General features: G+C 41.4%; 1 protein-coding gene across 3 annotated transcripts in view; it reads right to left on the minus strand.

The window, feature by feature from the left end:
* The window catches only part of gnao1a (guanine nucleotide binding protein (G protein), alpha activating activity polypeptide O, a), an 86,896-nt gene that overhangs the window by 18,628 nt on the left and 46,814 nt on the right, over positions 1-21,454 (minus strand). For all 3 annotated transcript variants that reach the window (XM_068722651.1, XM_068722648.1, XM_068722650.1), the window contains exons 4-5: positions 9,535-9,695; positions 1,476-1,604 (exon numbers count right to left, since the gene is read on the minus strand). In XM_068722651.1, coding sequence (XP_068578752.1) covers positions 1,476-1,604; positions 9,535-9,695 — 290 coding nt within the window. The remainder of the gene's footprint in view (positions 1-1,475; positions 1,605-9,534; positions 9,696-21,454) is intronic.

Genomic DNA, 21,454 nt, shown 5'->3' on the forward strand with positions numbered 1-21,454 from the left:
TCTAAATCCTTATCTCTTATTTTTATTATTTACTTATACTGACTTTTTTATAATTGTTTATGCTTGTTTATGAGCAACTCTAACGTACCAATCCCCCCCCGGTGAAACGTCTTCTGAAGCCTTGGAGCTTCTCAGTTGTGGTCGATTTGTGCTGTAGGTCCATTCATAAACTGGCCTATTTCTGGTTTCTGGCCCTAGTCCATAAAGTGGTTCTATTTCTAGATATTGTCAACAGCTTTCTTACTGTTTCAATACCCAAGTGTATGCTCAACAAGTCTCATGTTTTTCTAACCTTTTATTTTCTTATTCTGTGTTTGAAAGGCTCAGTCAGTCTCTCTAAACTCATAAATTCTGGCGGTTTTCTTCTTATTGTAAGTTGTAACGTTTGGATGTATCACTGATGTGCGGTATAACTGTGTGACATCAATAAACGTACACGTTTGTTGATGTCAAACTGGTCTAAAGCTGCGTTCATTCTGATTTGACCTTTCCCTTTTTTGGGCCTAGTTTCAGACATTCAGTTCATAAACTGTGTATCTTAGACCAGATGGACCTTTTCCAACTAAGTAAGTAATTCACCTCGTGTCTTTACAAGCTTGGAATGACCACTCTCATGTATAAGTTGTCATTTTGTGGTTTGTAGAGTACACTAGACAGACTACTACCAGAGAGGAGTGAATCCAAAGTGAAGTGAACTCAGTTCCACATGTGATGGGTATAATGGTGGGTAGGTTGATGGGTTACACCCAGTACAGGAACACTGCAGTCTCCCACACACTGCCTGACTGCCAGTAATAGCAATTGAGCTGACGATATTTAGGCTTCTCAACGAAAACACACCCAGCAGCACAACGCCTACTCCAATGCAAGAGTAACAGTAGAAAGCATCAGTCAGCAGAACTGACGTTTAGGAGTATTGTGTAATGTATCTGAACACACAATAAAGAGTTGTGTGTGTGTGTGTGTGTGTGTGTGTGTGTGTGTGTGTGTGTGTGAATGATTGGGTCAGAAAGTGAAACACACATCAGTTGAAGTGTGATGGTGCATCAATCCAGAAAAAAGTGGTTCCACAGTTTATTAACCTCTCCGCTCTGTGCCTATCAATACTTCTGTATATGTGTGTGTGTGTGTGTGTGTGTGTGTGTGCGTGCATGCACACAAGAGAGGCAGAAATATATTAATTAAATTAGAGGTCAGAAAAAGACCTCCGCTTCTCTTCTCTTTCTTCCCTCTCCTCCTAGCATCCGAACACACCCCTCCTCTTTGCCATCATTCCCACTGCTACTTGCTCTAATTGAATCAGATCTAGTTAAAATGACAGACAGTCATAGATATAGACACTTGTTTAAAGTGTTTCGTAACATTAATTACAGACTGGAGTTTCTACATGGATAAGAGGAGCAGACAGAGCGATGAGTAAGAGGCAGTGCTTGTGACAGTAAAACAAATGTCAATGTTACGAGTTAAATACTGACCTGAAGTGGAGGTTTTTGAAGGTAAAGTGTGTCTCGACGATGCCTGTGGTCTTCACTCGGGTCCTCAGGATGTCCTGCTCCGTGGGCTGGTAGTCTGGGGCACCAATCCGATCTAGGCTGTCTAGGTAGCTGCACAGACACAAAGACAGACACAGATTGCAAATCAGCAGCAGTCTTCTTCTAGTTTAGCTGAAGAAGACGTGGTAGGTCTGTCAAGCTTTGGATTTCTCCACATGCTGAAGTGGTGTACATGAGGCTGTAGTGATAGAGGTTCTGCATTTAAAGAGTTTGGAGAAGTGTTTTTTTTAGCCTTTTCATGCATTCAAACTACTGCATGCAACAGCAACCTGTACGGCTCATCCACCAAAATCATCAACAAACTGCAATACATCCAGAACTCAGCTGCCCGTCTGCTCTCCCACTCCCGCACCAGAGACCACATCACCCCAGTCCTTCAAAAACCTCCACTGGCCCCCCGTACAGCAAAGAATCCAGTTCAAGATTCTCCTCATCACATATAAAGCCCTTCACAACCTCGCCCCTTCATATCTTTAGACCTCCTGCATCAACACGCTCCCACCGCAACCTCAGATCCGCCGACGCCAACCTCCTTACTCCCCCTACTCTGTCCAAACATCGGACCTGGGGGGACAGGGCCTTCTCCATTGCTGCCCCCTCCCTCTGGAACTCCCTCCCCCAACACCTCAGACATTCTCCGTCACTCACCACTTTCAAAACTGCACTTAAGACTCACCTATTTAAATCTGCTTTTAACCTGTGATGCAATATATGTATGTTTTTGTCTTGTTTATTACTGTTATAATGTCGCCTTGTTCATATTGTTATTTCTTTTATTGTTTCTGTCTTTACTGTGTAAAATGGATTTGAGTACTTTTTAAAGCACTATACAAATACAATTATTATTATTATAAAAAAAACACAAATCCACAATCCATTCTCTGCAGAAGTGGAGGAAATAGATTAACAATGACTATCTGCTTATGTAGTTTGCGGATGTTAGCATGGCGGCTAACTAGCTTATAGATACGAGTGTTAAGAGAATTACAAGGCCAAGGAGCACAGCTTTAACGAACTAGAGTTTGGGGGGTTACAGGTTATCTCATTGATAGTGTGGACGTTGGTCCTTGAGTCTACTAGAGGCTAGGCTAATGTTAGCATCAAGCTCTTTGGGAAAGTTTACATTCCAGCAACCCCAGCCATTGTTACCCAAGATAGCGTTGAGTTTGCTAGATTCATCGGTAAGTCCTCAGTGTAAGAGCCTTTTCTCTTCTAATGTTGAAACTGAAAACGTAGTTTTTGAGAATGTAAAGTCCACATCACAACGATAACGACGACAGCGGTTGGGAATACCTTACAGCATGATTGGATGAACAATACAGACACTGACAGCCAATCAAAGTCCATTCCAGTTGAAAGAGCGTCTTGTCCGAGCATGCAGCGCCACTGTTTACAGAACATTTTCCATCATCAGTGTGGAGGCTCACATGGTTATTGTTCTTGGTTCTGGCCCTTAAAGTGTAAACGTACAGTAGCAACAGTAACTGAGGAGGGGGCTGCGCTTAGCAAACGGCCAGTTCTGATACTGGTTCCTCATAATTCTCTTCCTTTGAAGTCTTCCATTAATCCACGAGTAGCTCTGTGCATCTCACCTTTTAGACTCACGCAGGCCTCAGTGGCTCACAGGGTATAGTTTGCTCATCACACTGACAGAGTAGGAGTGTGATCACTTAAAAAAAGCAGCATTTATTTTGCTGCTATCCACTTTGTGTTACAGTGTAATGATGCATGTCATGGCTCAGGTGGCTGAAACAGTAAACATTACATAACGAGCATGTGACAACCACCCACTGGATTATGTATTAATAATAAAAGTAAATGTGCAACTCTCCTGACTGCAGGGGGGCAAACTTTCTGATCCCTACATGCTCCCTCTATGGGGGGGGTCAGAGGTCAGGGTAAGGTACCGATCAATACTGTCAGAGCAGGTACAGAAAGGAATCTGTAGTCACCTTGTGCAGTACCCTACAATCTAATTATTTTTATTAAATGTAAAATAATGTAAATCATTTAAATTATTACGCTGTAATTCCAGCGGTACACATGAAATTATTAATAATAATAATTTGCAGATCAAATACATATGGAAGCTATGTTGCTGAGGAGCCACTTGGTAAGAAGTGAGAAAGGGAAGTGGGTGGGCGAGATGACTCTGCCTATTCAGTTATGTAATGGAATATCCCTGGAAGTGGACCTTTATTGTTTAATGTCGAAGAATAAATCAAATAATCCTTAATAGTACAGCTCAAAGATTCATCTCACAGAACATGCAGGGCAGCTCTCTGGCTGAGGGGTGATCACTCTCCCTCCCTACTGTATCAACCCTCCCTACTGTATCAAACCACCCTACCATCAAGTAACACATAGGGGAGATGAGGCTGAAGACAGAGCTGTGGCTTCACTACTTATTCACTTTTACAGCATGTCCAATCTTTTATTCTGATTGGCTGGTGTCTCTTATGCTCTTGTAATGCCATGTTCTTTGCCTGTGCAGACAAATAGCTGCGTAATGTCCTTGAAAGGTATCATCCTCATGTGTTCACTTCTGAAAACCAGGTGTGGGGGGGGAGGTCTGAGCAATACAAATTACCGTCAGACATTACTGCTATTCTAAGCCAACAGAGATGGGCCGACAGAAGAGCAGAAAATATACCAACATCATGCATCCATTTAGTGTAATGGATCTAAAGCTTTTACTTTCACTATAGATCGGTGAGTGTTGTTTCAGAGCTTTTATAAATGGATGCTGAGTTACTTCTAAGAGAATGAGGGGGAAAAAAAAAGGCTAGAGAGGGGAGGGGATACTGCGCTAATGGTCTAAACACACACACACACACACACACACACACACACACACACACACACACACACACACACACACACACACACACACACACCGCTTCAGTGATAAGAACTATTGATTACACAGAAAGGAATATTGGGTTTAGTGCTTGGGGTGTGGAGAGGAAGTAGATAGGGAGAGCTGAAAGGGGGGAGACAAAGAGAATGTGGGAGGCAGAAAAAGCTTTTTTTACAGGGCCACAATGAGGGAAAGTGATCTGTTGTACCTTGATTTATTTGGAATGGGAAATATATATAAACATAAACCAGGTCCTAAACACATCTGTCCACTACACTATAGCATCAGCTGACTGGCTCTTACTTAACATTCTGGCCTAATAACTATCAAAAGAAAATGAGTGTGATTTGGTGATTTGGTTTCTATAAAAGACACATAAACCTACTCTAACCTGAACTTCAGGCTCTCCCTACCATCACCGTGGCCACCTGAAACCCCGAATGACCTTTACCACCACAGGAAGTTGAACCCTCTCTGAATAGAAGTGTCACGGTTTCCAACAGTCCCTGCAGTCCCTTTTCAGGCAACATGTTTTTGACAGGAACTTACATTAATGCAGATCAATGTATGCTTGTGTAGCCTTTCTTTTAGACGGCATGCAGCACTGTATGTAGAGCACCACTGCATTAGTCCCCATCCTCGTCCTGATATTATTCTTCACGGTGCACTAAGTCGATTAACATCACATCCCAGTGAATTCTTCTCTGATTTCCCTGGTGATGCACTGTATTATAGATGGTCACTGAAAAAGTGTTAGGCAACCGCAGAGAATGTTGTCCGTGAGGCGATGGGTGGCAAAGACGAGTGCATTTGTGTGCGTTTCCGGAAGAGATCGACCGATTATCAGCCGCGATATTCAGCGTTTGTATGATATTTAACATATTTATGTTCATGAGTCAGCCGTCACTCTGTTTGTCACTGCTAGTAGAGACTTCAGCTTGCAGTGTACTTCATACACCTCACTGATTAAAGCAGAGAATTGCACAGTAACACAGTGCTTCATGATCAAAGAATGTTTTTTGTATTACGTCTAAACTTCAGTCCATCCACACTCGCGCTCTCTGCCCCGCTTACTCTCTTAATGCCCTGAAGAAAAGGTCTAAGAGTGCAGTATGGGAGTATTTCACTCAACCAACACTTGTGAAGACAGTCTGCAATACATGCAAAGAAGGTGTTGGCATGGGAAGAGCAATAGCTCTTGAAAACAAAAACAAAGATCTCTTTTGCAACATTTAATTTAACTTGAAGGCATTATTCTAAATGTTGATACTGATAATTCTATTATTAAGCATTTTAAGGCAGAATATGTTTACTTTGAAACATAGCTTGAAAACATGTCTATGTGGTATGTTTTATTTTTTTTTACAGTTTCAGCCCATGGGAGGCCGGCTCCACTGTCCTCCTTCATAGCTGTTGCTAAGTAACTGGTTTTTAGATGATTAGACGTCTCCCCTACTGTGATGTTCCGACACATATTTACAACCAGCACTTGTCGCTTCTACAGAAGCTGCAGCGACATGATGCAACATGACACAACCTGGCTATAATGTCAAAGGAGGCTGAATCGACAGAGGAAAAAAAAGCCCCGTCATTATTTAGCCCAGAGAAGAAGACAAAGCAGGAAATATCACACTGGCAGCGTACTGACGCTTGGATGCTCATCTCAAATCAACACCGATCAGATCACATCTATTTTGTATCTTAGCCGTGAAAAGAAGCATGCTGACCTCCAAACACTACCTGTGTCGTCAGCAGAAAATACAATTAACTATCTAAAGACAGAAATGGACAGTACCAGGATATACTATATTTATCTAATAAAATCAATAAGGCTGAAGTAGCTTTATAATATTACCCCGTAAGAAGTTCAATGATGTCAAATAATCAAATGCAAAGCAAGCTGCGGAATCAATATCTGTAGTAAGGAATGGACAATGATGCCACTTTGTCTGACATTTAACTTCAATTAGTTCTAGACAAGTATACTCAGACTGCCTGCTATTAGTGGGCACGATGCACTCCATCTATTTAATACTGCAGTCTTACAGTGTAACAAGCCAACGCACCAAAGTCAAACCTGGGGGGATAGTTTGGAAGTGCGGTTGTATGAGGGAAGCTAATTTAGATTCATTTTTTTCTGACCGATAGCCAACCCTCATTGACCGATCAGTGACCGGTAACTGACAGGATTAGTGCCACTGCCTCGCATACAGCGACGCTGGGGTTGAAGTTCCTAACAAGCCGCCCAGCTGCGACCACAGGCACTTGAGTCACTCCCGTTTGATTACCTGTGGATAAGGTATGTGAACCTCATAAAACCCCACTTCAAAAAACCTGAACTATCCCATGAATGTCATTGCATATGTGGGCATATAGAGGCTGTAACTGAGGACAAGTTGGTACATGCATAGTGCATACCACTGTGTCACAGGCAGGGTATGCAAATCATAAACAGAGAGTATGTGCATTGTAGTAAATAGGTCAGGACACACAGGGCATCTGCACAACGATAGAGAGAGGTGGCTTCAGGCTGTACTTGCTCCTCTCAGAATAGAGACAAATGCACATTAGCGCACATGCATGTGTGATTACACACACACACACACACACACACACACACACACACACACACTCCCTACTGGGACCATAACCTTCTTCACTAAATCGGCAACCTTTAACCCATCTGTAACACCCGACAACCGAAAAGCCTTTTCAAAGTAGTGATGTTAATAACAAACCATTTCACCGACAATAAGAATTTTGACCGATCAATGCTGTCAGTTGAACAGTTAAAAGATTAAAAATGTAGTTTTAAAGGTCAGCCCACCCTAAGTGAGCCTGAGTTGTTGCTAACTTCAGGGCTAACCTCCAGCTATAACTTCACTGTTTCATACTCATTATCACACACGCACCCTCTCAACCAGACACTCGCTAACATTACGCCAGGTTTGAAACACACTGGCTGAAATCCTGACAGAGTGTAAAAGGCAGTTTCATGTTTTGCTCATACTCTGTAGCTGGTCAGCTTGTTAGGAACTTCAACCACAGCTCCCCTGCATGCAAGGAACTAATGTTGTCGGTTAACAGTTGACGAATGATCGGTTGACGAGGATAGGCTGTGTTCAGACAAAAAAATGGAAAGAAACGTATTTGAAAAACGTACAAATTATCAAAATTTTAGAGAAATAGCATCTACTTTGTTCTGCTCTTAGGGATTGTCAAGAAAGAGACACACACACACACACACACACACACACACACACACACACACACACACACACACACACACACACACACACACACACACACACACACACACACACACACACACACACACAATCACACAGAGTTAAACAGAATGTGGTCTGATCATGTGATATCTGTCCTATCAGTTCATTGGCTGGTCGGCCTGTTCTGCTCCACAGGCCACAACATAATAGGAAGTGCGCATCAATCTTTAATGTGACATTTAACACAGGCACACAAACAGACACACACATGCGCGCACACACACAAACACACACACACACACACACACACACACACACACACACACACACACACACACACACACACACACACACGCACACACACACACACACACACACACACACACGTTTACACTCACACACAGCGGATGTTGTTTGAGTTAATTGACCACATGTAAATGTTGACAGGAATATGTTTGCACTTTCAAGATGTCTGCCATGGTGAGAAATAACTAAGTGCTGCAACTTTCTCTCTTCCTCTTTCTTCGTCTCCATCCTTTTTTGCTTTCTCGTGCTTTCTGACCGAGTCACTCTTCTCCTTGCCTTTTTAGTCTCATTTGTCTTGTGGTCTGTATCATTCAATCATTTTGATGTGTTTTCTTTGTCCAGGCCGCTGCCCAATCGCCTTCTCTTATCTCTGCCCCTTCTCTTTCTGTCTTTTCTCCGCTCTCTTCAGTTTTCCTTATCTTCTCCTATTTCTTTTCTCTTTTTGTTGCCTCTGAGTCTGGACACGTATTTCAACTGGTAGATTCTCATCCAAATGGTGCATTTGATCTCATTTCAAGGTGTTGTTTCTTCCTATTTTAACGTAAAGGTAACTGCTTTCTATAAACCTTTAAATTCTAAGTAAGAAATATTAATTTAGCTAACAAACAATGTCAGTAAATGAACCCAGTAGTATAGTAGAAATCCAAAGCCAGGCAATTTGTGTATATCTTTTCCTGAATGAATATCATGGTGCAAAGACTCACTAACATCATTTAAAAGTATTTCCAGATGAGCATACTTTATACGTTTCCCCATGAAATGTACTGTCGTCCGTTTTACTTACGTGGCGTATTGTTTTGGTGCAGCTCAGAATGCCGTTTAATATGAATCCATGTCAGTCTATCAGCTAAAGACAAACACAAGCTACATTCACTACATCCTTGGTTGGCTGGCCTATAAGAGTGATATACGTGTACTGTATGTGCTGCACACAGCAACAAATATATACGACTCCATCTGTCACGCTACCTCAATCTATCATAATATCACTGTGCATTTTCACTGGATGTATGGTGCACAATTAAATAAGGGCTACATGCACAAACGTGGCACTTGAAGAAAATTACTCCCCCACCTCCTCTCCCTCTCCCTCTCCCTCTCCCTCTCTCTCCCTCCTTTGCTGTGTTTCTCCTGCTGTCTCTCTCTCTCTCTCTCTCTCTCTCTCTCTCTCTCTCTCTCTCCACCCACACACACACAGGCACTGAGCATAAATCAGGCCCTGTACTTGTAATGGTGATTGACTGTGTGTCGTAATAGCTAGTGTATAATCACATTTAGAAGATTGTAAATAAATAAAGTGTGTTTGAGTGTGCGCTTGCGAGCATTTTTTGGTTTTCTTTTATCTTTTATGGTGGGTGGATGGATACACTTGCTTCTGTGCTGACTCAGTGATATGATACTTCTTGGGATGCTGGGCGATACCACCAGAGAGCAATTGTAAAAATGTACCTCTGTAACAAAGAATTAAACTCCATCTTATTACACAGATGGACCGCCTATCAAGTCTGTGTGATTCATATTTGACATGTATCAAACTAGAATAGGCTCCATTTCACACGGAGACGCGATGACCATGTGTACGTACTACTGCGCTGAATCGTTGAGCTGGTACTCGCGGGCGCGGCTGAAACACTCCTGGATGCCTGAGTCGGACCACAGGCGAATCATGGCGGAGAGCAGCTCGGCAGAGTAGGGCTCTGTGTCCTCCATACGACTGACCACATCACACACCATCTTAGCATCCGCCTGGAGGAAACACAAGAGGGGGAGAAGCAGGAGGTGAGTATTAACGGAGGCCTGATGAGGAGCGGCGGCCTCTCTAAACTCTGAAGGTGCTGTAATCACATCAACCACTCAAAATGAAACAAAAAACAGAGTGACCGTCACAGTACAATGCATTTTGTGTGTGCCACTTGGTAAACAGAGATTATGTGTTCACTACAGTATCATCAATACTGTATGTTAAAGTGTATGAGCGATACACTATAATAATTTAGCTATTACACATAGCAGAAGAGCAAGAACAAGGACTGATCGGTTAGTTAGTTTGTGTTATTGGGTGACTTTGGTGAATCTGAAGCAATCCTTTAAAACACAAAAGTCACAATAACACAAAATAACTCACTGATCGAGGCAGCGGTAGACCAGCAGCTCTCGCTAAAACTGCTGTTTTTGTCAAAGGAGTCTGGTGAATTTGAAGAGAGCATAGATGGATACAAGACTTCAGTTTCCCATGGGAAAGGTCAGTCTGACGGCAAAGGTAAAGCGGTGAAGAGAATCTACATATAGCGAACACTTCAATAGATATTTATTTACTTAAAACGGCCTTTCTTTTAGAAGCCTAAAATAAGTTTTGATGCTGCCCCCCGCCGTCCACAGCTGTACATTGCTTTGCCCCTGTGCTGGTACCTCATATAACTCCATTTCACAACATCCGAACTATCCCTTTAACACGGATGGAGGAGAGAAAAGAGAGAAGAGGAGGTTTGAGGTTACGACAATTAGAGGAGGCGATTACAGGAGATGACAGAAGAAGAGAACAAGATTATGGGGGGAGAGAAAATAATGAGAGCATTTCCAGCTCACACAAAAGTTAAACTCCATGCGTCATTACACCAGAAAAGCTGCTGCAGTTTATGGCGAGGTCAGAGTTCAAATACTGTCTTAATATCATCAAATTGCAATGCGAGCAAATGTCCAGAATGATGCTCTAAAAATCATCAGCCAGCTGGACTTGGACAAAGGTAAAGCTTTTTTCAGGGTCTTTTTCTCCATAGCTGTCGAATGCTACAGAGGAGACTGTTGTCATGCAGCAGTGATCTGGCTCTGGTTCCTTCTGGGGCGGAGACTGTTGGTCTGCACTGATATCCTTCCTAGCAAAGAGGCAGATAAATCACCTCCTAGTAGCTGACAGAGCTGAACAGGGAGTAACTGTCTTAAAACTAAAAGCTGTTCAGGTTATATGATCATAAAAGTCCTGCCAATAAGGTGCTTCAGTAGCTTCCTACATTGATTGTTTGATATAAGCAAACCATAAACCAAATGGTTCCTATTGTGACATTCGATGTTATAGACGAGGAGAATATTGGTGGAATTCAATATTGTACCTTTTCATGCAAAGATTACAAAATCCTGTCTTATTATTGATTACATGAGTATATCAAGATTGTTTATGAAACATTACATTATTTTTGTTTAATCAATATCAGACATGTTTTTTCTGTGTTAATGGAGAATCTTGCTAGACACTTAGCTACGAGTAAACCAGCTGCAGAAATCTCCGTCAGATTGCGCTGGCATTACTAGCATCTCAGCTGAATCTAGCGGTTGATTTTTCCTTTTATTGTTTGCCGTCATTCATTTATTTTTCACTTACTTTCCACTTTTGTGGTTAGTCTGAAGGGATCTATGTGTAAGTGAAATACTTTCAAAAAGACAATTGTGATCGGGGTGACTTTTGCTCTGTGAATGTGATATTTACCCGTTAGGACTATGAAGTTTACAATAAACACCAAGTGTTCAAGTTTCAGCCGAATGTAATTATAACGTTGTTAAGTTTTATTGTCAGTTCAAAACTTACTTGATGAGGGGAAATGACAACATAAATGCATAACTGCTTCTGGCTCTGCATTACAAAATGCACACTCATTGTTATCATATAATATCTGGAAATTGCCCATCAAGGGAAGATATGCATTTTATTTTAAATAAAAAAATGTAGCCAGGAGATATCCATATCATCTGCTGTATGCTTTTTTATTGGCAATTCCAAAAACAAATGTCTTTAGGGGACATTATTACCACGAATCAAGAAAATGCTTTTCATTTAATATTATTCATTTATGCATTTTCATCTCAGAAACAAAAGATAGATCGCTCCCAATGATTTCATTTATGATCCGGTTAATGGTAATTTTACAGTTGAGAAATGATAGACATAACAGCATTTTCCTAATAATAAAGCTTGGTGATAAAACTGTAATAGCTTTATTGGCACAGTATAAATATTCTGATTGCTTCCTATTAGTAAGCACAAATTCCTTTAAATATATTATGCAGCATAAAATTCAATCCTTTTTCTAGAGATTCTGAATATACTTAAACCATTTGATGTTAAAGGTGCAGTTTGAATCTGAAACTAACAACATCCAATCCTCCGCCTGTGTAATGTTACATCAATATCATTTCTGAGTCAGCAAGCTTGAAATATGAGAATCAAACACATAACTAATGGACCAACGGACCTCAGCATACGTCACTAGAATATACAATTTCAACCTACAGGTAATGTGACATTTCTATTACTGTGGCCTCGGAAATCTTTGAGTCAGCAAAATGAATATGAAACAGAGTAAACACAGTTCAAGATTATACATAATCTCTGCAACACTATACCTGGATAACTCCATCACTGGAAGAGTGTAGCATTATGTCCTGAAGAATAGAATACTTGTACTGATAAAAGCAGAATAGGGTGGGGATGAGTGTTGTTATTCCCTTACTGTAATTTTATCCAGCCACTATAATTAGATCGCACAGCACTCAGGCAGGAATAAATGAAGGCATGGACTCTTTGAGTTTCAACATACCCCTTATATTCACAGCATGCCACGCAATCAGGCGGAGATAATAACAGATTACGTCAGATTGGAGATTTGACAACCTGATTAAAAACTGACCCGCTCAACACCTGGGAGTCACCTGCTGCAACCAGCGTAGCCTCGATACCTTTCAAACACTGAGGAACCCCACTTAGAAAGTTCAAAAAGCTAATGATGATCAGCAAAGACTTCCCGACCGCACAGGGAGGGATTTCACAATGATTGTTGCTGATAAAATGTAATTGCTCTTACATTATATTAACTCAAAGCTTTCAACAAAAAAGGCTTGATTCATTTGTCCAAATTCAACAGAGGAAGGCTTTGATATGCCCATTTAAGAAAGGCATCTCCATCTCTTTTTTTCCCTTTCTCTTATTATGCATTTATTCCCCTCTTTGATTTTCCACATTTTTGGATGATTCAGCTTTTCTATTTCATTTTCTTGGCCTATTTCTCTGATGGGAACATCATTAGTTTGGCAGAAGAATGTCCTTGCAAAATGTTGTGCCAATCTATCCAGTGTTGACATGAGTGAAAACTTTGACCTGACTGTGAGGCTAGAGGAAGTCAGAGGATCACCAAAGGCAGTAGGATTCATCCTCTAGGGACCATGAATACCTGTAGCAAATTGAATGGCAATCAATATATTACTTTTTAAAAATATTTCACTCTGAACCACAAATGTCCACCTCATGGTGCTGCACCAGTTAAAGTCAGGGAACCACCAAACTCAGCAGGATTCACCCTCTAGATAGCATAATCATCTGTATATCATCCCATGGCAATCCATTACATAGTTGTTGAGATATTTGTGTTTGGACCAAAGTGGTGAACAGACCACAGGTATTGCCATCTCCAGAGCATTTGCATGTTTTAAAAGAAAGTGACCCAAGTGTAATGTAGCGACCACACAGTATTATCACATTCAAAAGGCCCCCAGCCTGTATCTGTTCCTCCCATCTATGAAGACACAAATGAACTGAACTAGAGGCGTAAAAGCTCCCTTAGTCTTCTACTTATATGGTTTGTGTGCACAGTTGCTTTGCACTGTAATAACTGGTTTATAAGACAGATTCTGCATTCATATGGCAGGCAAAGGGACAAGATTTTAGCATCGGAACCGCTCTGGTTTCCATTTGTAGTCCAAGTAGCATCGAGCAACGACATTTGAGGGGCCTTTGGTTGAATGCAGGTCATTGTTGAGAGCAAAAGAGTTGGAACGTATTGACCAAAATGCAATCTGGGAACCCACTGGCTAAGGTCTGACGATGGTTTGCTTTTCTAGTAGCATGAAATTAGCTTGTGAATCGGCTACTTGACAATCCGGTCGTACGGCTTCTTCTCTCAACTCCAACTTCAGTCTCGCATCTCAAGTTTCTTATCAGACAGAAAACAAATGACGGGCACACGGAGGAGGAAGTCTTAGCCCTGATAGCCACTGGCTACACCGGAACCCCAGAAATATTGAAGGCTAAATTGTATTCGCCCCGAAAGCCGATGGGTTCAGAGATTGATAAGACTTCAGCCAGACCTGTCATTTCCTGTATTGTGGGGAGTTTGCTCCTTCCTGTCTATCTAATCATACCAACTCATGCCTGACCTCATCTATTCACTCTCTCAGCCATTAGCTGTTCTTCCATCATCATCATCTCTGTCATAGTCTTTCTCTCTGACCTCTAGCTACACATTGCACGATAGTGGTTTTTATTTTTTTCATCAATCTGTCCTTCATCTCTCCTTCCATCTGTGCCTATAACCATGTTTGTTTTGTTCTTTTTCATTTATCCTTCTCTGGCGTCATGTTTCAGGTTTTTTTCCTCTCTCTATCTCTCCTTTCCTCCGGTATTTCATCTCTGTCATTCTTCAAACCATCAGCCCTCCCTCCCTCTTGCCTGTCCTTTGGTCAGTCTCTTGTGCTCCTCCCCTCTCCTCCTCTTTGCTTTTGTTTACCCTTCCCTCTAAATCTCCCTCTCTGAGGTCAAATCAAAGCATTAATAAGCACGGCCATACTGCACATGATAGCTAGCACCTCTACCACATGCATGGAGAAGACTGGTAGCTACAGTGCAGAGGCAGTCTGAGGCCTCCACGCTCACTCACTCACTCACTCACTCACTCACTCACTCACTCACTCACTCACTCACTCACTCACTCACTGTTTGTTTCTGTTGAAATGAACTCACTTCGTTTGTTCGTTTAGTAGCGGTGGATCCCGGTCCGCTTCCAAGCGGTGCGCTTCGTTTGTGCTGTGAGAGCAAAGGAACCAACCAAAGGATTTCATGATAGAAAATATGTGATTTTAATGACTTTAGCTTCATTTCAAAAGTTAAACTACTAATAAATGAATCTGCTGCTGATCTGTATAAGGCCCGGAATAGAACCTATTCATGAAAACACCAGCGTATAGGACTTTTCCCTGATTAATAGGTAGAACGCTGTTAAAAGAGCTGTGCTTGAATCCAACTCTGTACACTTTGTCAGATACTGTGTACTGTCTGTATAACGTCATGTTAACTCCTGTTGGTTTGCTTGCTATTTTTGCATCAGCTATTCCAGCATTTACATTTTGGTTAATTCTGCACGTGTACTTTTTTTTTTTGGCTTATGGTATTTGTCGTTTTATGTAGTTTTAGTGCTACCATCTTTTAATGTCACTGATAAGCGGGACATTTTGTACACGATCTAGGAAATAATTCTTCTTTTTTCAAAATGTATTTAATGAATTGAATTACTTTGGACTGAATTTGTGTTTCAATTAGCATTCAGTAAAATATTTTCCTGCACTTGAACAGAAATACGTTTCCCAAATAGTTATACTTACTGCCGCAGTTTTACTTTAAGTTGATGATGATAGCCTTGATGAACGTATACGTGTGTGTTTAATGACAGACAAGCTATCTGCTTTACATCCCCGCTTGGACAGTGAATAGGCAATTACCAGTGCCATCGTCATCACCAGCACTGTCCTCATCATCCCTCCCACATCCTCCGCATCTGTTCCTTTCTCTCCCTCTTTACCTCTATCCCTCCATTCAATAGCCAATTAGAGCTTACTGTAGGACCTCTCATGTCATATATCGCTGTCATTGCCTATAACCAGTTATCCAACTACCCAGCTCATCGGTACACCCACCGCCCATTTATCTGCCTAAACTAACAGCGCCTAACATGTATTCCTCAAACACACATTCAACCATCCATCCGTGTATGTGTGTGCCATCTAATGTAGAGGCTGAAGCGACCACAAGACACTTGCAATAAGAGAGAACAAATGTATCTCTGCAAGGATTTGCAAGGACACTTATAAGCAGCAGTGTGACATCTGAAGGTGGAGAGATGTGAACGTGCAGCTGATCTAAATTAGGAGTTTTCTCCAGCCCTGGTTGGATATTAAAACGTATGAACACACTGTTTGTGCAATAATTCACTCCTGTTGTTTTATGGCTTCTTTTCACACCCTTAAGGTTACCACAAGGAACTTTCATTTTGTGTTGATTTTGGCGGTCTCTGTTGACGCAAACACCAGAGACTCTTAGGGAAACATCTCATTTTACTGCAGCAGGCGTCTGACAGTCTGCTCCGCTCAGTCCTGATTCTGGTCCTCCTGTGCCTCCCTTCCCTCCGGCGGGCTCGGCATTACGACCTGGGCCTCCGGCATTATGGTGTTGGCCCCACTGGAGTCTGAGCTAAAGGAGTTTCTGGTGAACCTGCATGATTTCATCCGATTGTGCGCGGAATCCGTCCCGGTGAGCCGCTGACAAGCATTAAGAATAACAATATAGAAATAGCCAACCTTCTTCGCTGATGGTCTCATTTATTTATTTTGGTCACATAAAGGCATCGGTAATACATTAAGACTGTTTCATAACCAGTTAAAAGTTCCTCACATTAACTTTAATGTAAAAAAAAGAAGAAAAATTTTAAGTTCCGTGTTCTATTTCATGACTTCTGATATTTTTAGGTAGGTCGTTTTTGACAACACCTCCACCATTTACTGAGAGCTGGGCATTTTGAAAGTCCTCCCCCCTATTTCCTTCTTTCTCCACAGACCACATTCACATCCTGTTTAATAATCTGCTGTAGTTATTTCACAAGAATCAGCACTAGCTAAGATGAGAGGGAACCTCCAACTGAGGCTTTAAGTACTGTAAGTAGCTGCACACAGCTTGTATGCTTTGATACCGAACAAAGAAAAGGGTTGCATGTCTTTATAAAACAAACTGTAATCACAAATAGGCAGTATTACTAAAGGCACAGGTCCTCAGATTCTGTAAGCCACTTTATTTCACCCCCCCATTAATGTAGTCCACTGCAGGGTTAGCCAGGAAATCACGCAACATGACCTATTTCACAATCATCATTTCTAAAATGTTACAAACTAAACACTTCCCACATTCTCTTCTATTTTATATTTGTCGTATTGGAGTTTTTAAGGCTGATCCCATTTGAGTTTTTAAGAATCAAGTAACAATACTTTCTAATCTTTTTGTTAATCACGTAACTTAAGACAAAGAGTCTACTGCCATGCTAGTGGCTCTGTGAGGCTGTACTTAGATTCAGCAAAACTTTGAACTAACTGGTAACTTACAATACTATATTTGACAGGTTCTCCCTCTTAGCGTATCATGTTAGCATGCTAACATTTGCTAATTAGCACCAAACACACAAAGTACAGCTCCGGCTGATGGGATCGTAATGCGTTTTCTGGGTATTTGCAAATCGAAATGTTGACCTGACGATGGCGCTAGAAGAACAGTGAGGGGATCACCAAAGTTCTTATAATTCATCTGGAAGGGAAACATGAATGTCCGCAATATCTCAAAATCTACCGGATGGAATAATCGGCACGTTTTCTTCAATTTGGACTAAATTGAAGACTGACCAATAGAACCATACCTAGAGTTATGCTTGCTGGTGCTCTCTGGTGTGCAAACTATATAATTGAGTCACTATTTCTAAATGACTCCAAACATATCTTTGGCCTTTCTGACATTTCCTTATCAGCCGACAGATCCTCCCATACCGATTCATCTGCTCTGCTCAGCAGAGAAGGTAGGTTTTATGGAGGTCGGAAGTATATTTCAGTGACTTGGCAACATAACAAAAAAATCCACTCTTGTACTGCTTGACCACGTAAACAACTATTTCTATCAGACGTCACCCTCCTTCTCTCCCTCTCTTTTCTAATCAAGGAGGAGGAAACAGACGATGCTGAAACAAGATTTTAGAGGACAACATGTCTTATAAATGGGATTAAAAAAATAACAGAAGAATAAATGTTTTTGGTCTGCAGTCTTCTGTGTGTGTGTGTATGTGTGTGTGTGTGTGTGTGTGTGTGTGTGTGAGGGAGGGAGAAAAAGACAACAGGCTCTGTCCTGCAGTCCTCTGCCCACCAGTGCTAGGGCACCGACTTTGCCTCTTAAAACCATCGCAGGGTAATTATTGCAAGGAAATTCGGAAAGGTCTGCTCCTTTCCACTTGCTACTTTCTTCTCATTTTATTGGGACTGAGAAAGATTCTGCAGAAACGTCAATGCTGATGTTGTTTGATGAGTGGGTCGCCCACAACAATGTGTCGATTGTGACCTGTAGTCATCACACAGCAGCAGGAATGATGTGTGTGCGTTTCACCTGCAGCCTGATTTGAGAGAGGGGCTGTGTGTCATTTTAACACAGGGATGGCATCATTAATTATTTACATCTCCGGACACGTCGACAGGATCTCACAGTAAATCATATTCTGTGTTCTCTAAACATCAGACTGTACAGATTTTACTCATGGTAAATTCATTTTAAGTAACTCCAACGAGAGGAGCTCATGTGATTGGTTAATCATTACTGAAGCTCGCCCCGACTTCACTTCACCTGCTGATTCTGTATTCCTCCTACAAATGATGTATTCAGCCTCTCTTCCACGTGTTGCCCAGCTGCGCCTGGTTTCCGCCACCGCATGTGGTCACCAAAAATTGAAAAATGTTCCGGTCAAGCTCATTTGTGTTAGCGCCCTATTTCAGGAAAATAGAGCTCAAAGTGTATCTTGACTCTCTCACAGAGACTCACAGCTCAGTAAACTGTTGGTCTTTCATGGAAACACTATTTAAGAAACTCTGTTGTGTCAGATAAACATGAAAGTGGGTAGATGTGATTCATTTGCCCTCTGACACTCAGTACTGTTTCTGATAAAAAGAGCTGGAGCAGTGACACTATCCACGAGCCACATCTTAACCCAGGTCTGCTGTTTGGCATGTAGAGACAAGATGACACCCAGAACACGCTCTCCAACAGTAAACAGGAGCTCTCTCCATCCGCCAATCCCACTCGAAGGGATTTGATTTGATGTAAATGTGTTTTAGTCTGAGGATTAAGCTCTGTTCCAGCTTCCTAATGCTCTGTCCACTCCGTCAGCAGCCATACAATGCCTGATATGGAATGAGTCTGTGTGTGTGTGTGTGTGTGTGTGTGTGTACACATTTGGGAGTGTGGGTATGAATGAGGGGCAGAGAGAAGAAACTGAGCCTGTTTTCTGTTTGAGTGTGTGTGTGTTCAGAGTGTTCCAGTTTAAAGTCCTGGGCAGTGGGCCACAGACACACTTAAAAGTCACAGTCCAGGCCAAGGATACTGTCTAAACAGACATATTGGAAGGCACAGGGTCAGTGTGTGTGTGTGTGTGTGTGTGTGTGTGTGTGTGTGTGTTTAAGCTTGTGTGATAGTAATGGACTGATGAGACAAGCACAGTGAAAATTTGTGGTGCAACGGATCATAAAACTTGGTTCGGATGGGATGACGGATTATAATCTTCTAGCTAGTGTTAGGAAGTTAAACAACACATAATTTCATCTCTAATGTCTATTTATGTTGTGAAAACATTCCTTCAAACAGCAGTTTCTCACCAACAATACATTTAACAAGATCACATGTGATCACATCATAACGTTATAATTTAGCTTCGCCCAATACTCATTTTCACTGAACGGAGCCTGAACGTATCATAATGTAACAGAACATTTGTCCGTTAGCCGTTAGCAGTGCTGCCACCGTCCTGTCAATTCAAACACAGACTGGTTAAATGTAACATTATCAGAGGTCGGCGACTAGAAAAGCATAAACGCTGATGTCCTGATGGAATACTTTTCTGAATATCGGCAGATATCAATCGTCAGTAAAGCTTTATTTCACACTGTGGTGGGTCACGTTAAACTGTGTAATTAATCCGCGGTTCACATGCGTGCAGAACCTTGAAGGGGGATCCGTTCGGATCACGGATCAACAATGGTCCGTTACAGCACTAGTGAAAATGCTCCAGAAAACTTAATTATATTTTTACATTTACCCGATTAAATTACCCACTGAAGGACGACATTGCTTGATCCTTCTGAATTAAACACTATGAAGGCCAACCACTACCAAGGTATCCGAACAGATTTTTTGTAATCACGTTAACCACAGATTGCATGTACATGCACAAGACTGCACACAATCAGGAAATCAGTTAAGTCAGAAAACTGTGTGCTTCATATGCGCTGTAAAAACCTCAATACTGTAAAACAGACATTTCCATGAAGCACGGCAGTAGCCCGATTTATCAATCACTACAAAATGCGTTTTTTTTTTTCTAAACCAAGACTGAGTGTATTCACTGTAAGTGTATTAAAAAAAAGCAACACCGTGTAAAAAAAAAAACTGCCCTGTGATACATGATGCTCAATTAAATTTTTCTTGGTCACAGTTTGAAAGTAGTTGATTGCTCAGATGTTTTAGTTGCAGCTCCATGAGTAATCTCTTTCTTCCTGCACACTGCTGTCTCAGAAGCAATTCCCTATCTTGGGCCTATGGCATGCACATGCAAAGTATAAACACGAGTGTGGCGTAAAGTACCCTAGCGCAAGTATGTCGTGCATTCCATGTCCATTTTGTGTACGCAAGTAATGCATGAATGTATACTACATTAGTATGAGTATGAGAGCTTACTGTACATACTAAACGACCCTAAAACGCACTGCGTTTCTTCAGACTGTCCTATGGTGGACTGCCAGGCCGACTGTTTGAGTAATCATAATTGGATAAAATGACATGAAGGAACAATTAAGAGGAAAACTGTGGGACCTCACAAACATAATGTGCTGCATCAAACATTTGATATGAAACATTTAATAATTAAAATTCTCATTAAAATAATACTGGAAAATATAAAAGTAAACATCAGACTGGTAGCTCAAACCTATACTGTTGTGATTGATAGTCGTCATATGCAGAGACGACGTATTGTTTGATTGTTTAATTTTCTGCATGTTAGTTTCAAATGTTAGCACGTTGCTATCTGCACTCAACCCAAAGGGCTGAGGCTGATGTGAACATAATTGGCTTTGTATTACTGTATATTGAGTATTGGACAAATACAAACTTAGAAAGAATGACGGTGGAAGATGAAAAGTCACTACAGTTCGGGGACATGTCTGTACCTAATTTAATGGCAGTCCATCCAGTAGTTGTAGAGATATTGTATTCCAGATATAAGTGGTGGACCACCCCACCGACAGACAGACCAATGCTTCCATCCCTACAGCCACATCACCAGCATGGTTCGAAACAGCTGGTAACTAAAAAAAATCCTGTTTCCCAAGCAGACTTGTGCTAACTGTGTTCTTTTAAACCTAGAACCTACCAAGCGTTTAAGAAATGTAATTGCTGCAGGAAGCAGACAGTAACCAGATTATTTGATTGTGTGTAAATGAACTAAATGGGGGTGTCCATCATGTAGACCTTTTTGGCAAACAGTTTTGTAAGCAAAGCAGCCGTAAAGTCCCCCCTAAGGGAGCTGATTTTGCTCTAATGGCCAGCTTTCTTATGAATTATTCCATTAGTTGTGCAGTCATTTATCAATGGAAATAATCATCTGGCTTAAAAT

Source organism: Cebidichthys violaceus, unplaced genomic scaffold (assembly GCF_023349555.1).
Source record: "Cebidichthys violaceus isolate CVI_PGR_0920_01 unplaced genomic scaffold, fCebVio1.0.p SCAF_3, whole genome shotgun sequence".
In the NCBI taxonomy this organism is placed as follows: domain Eukaryota; kingdom Metazoa; phylum Chordata; class Actinopteri; order Perciformes; family Stichaeidae; genus Cebidichthys; species Cebidichthys violaceus.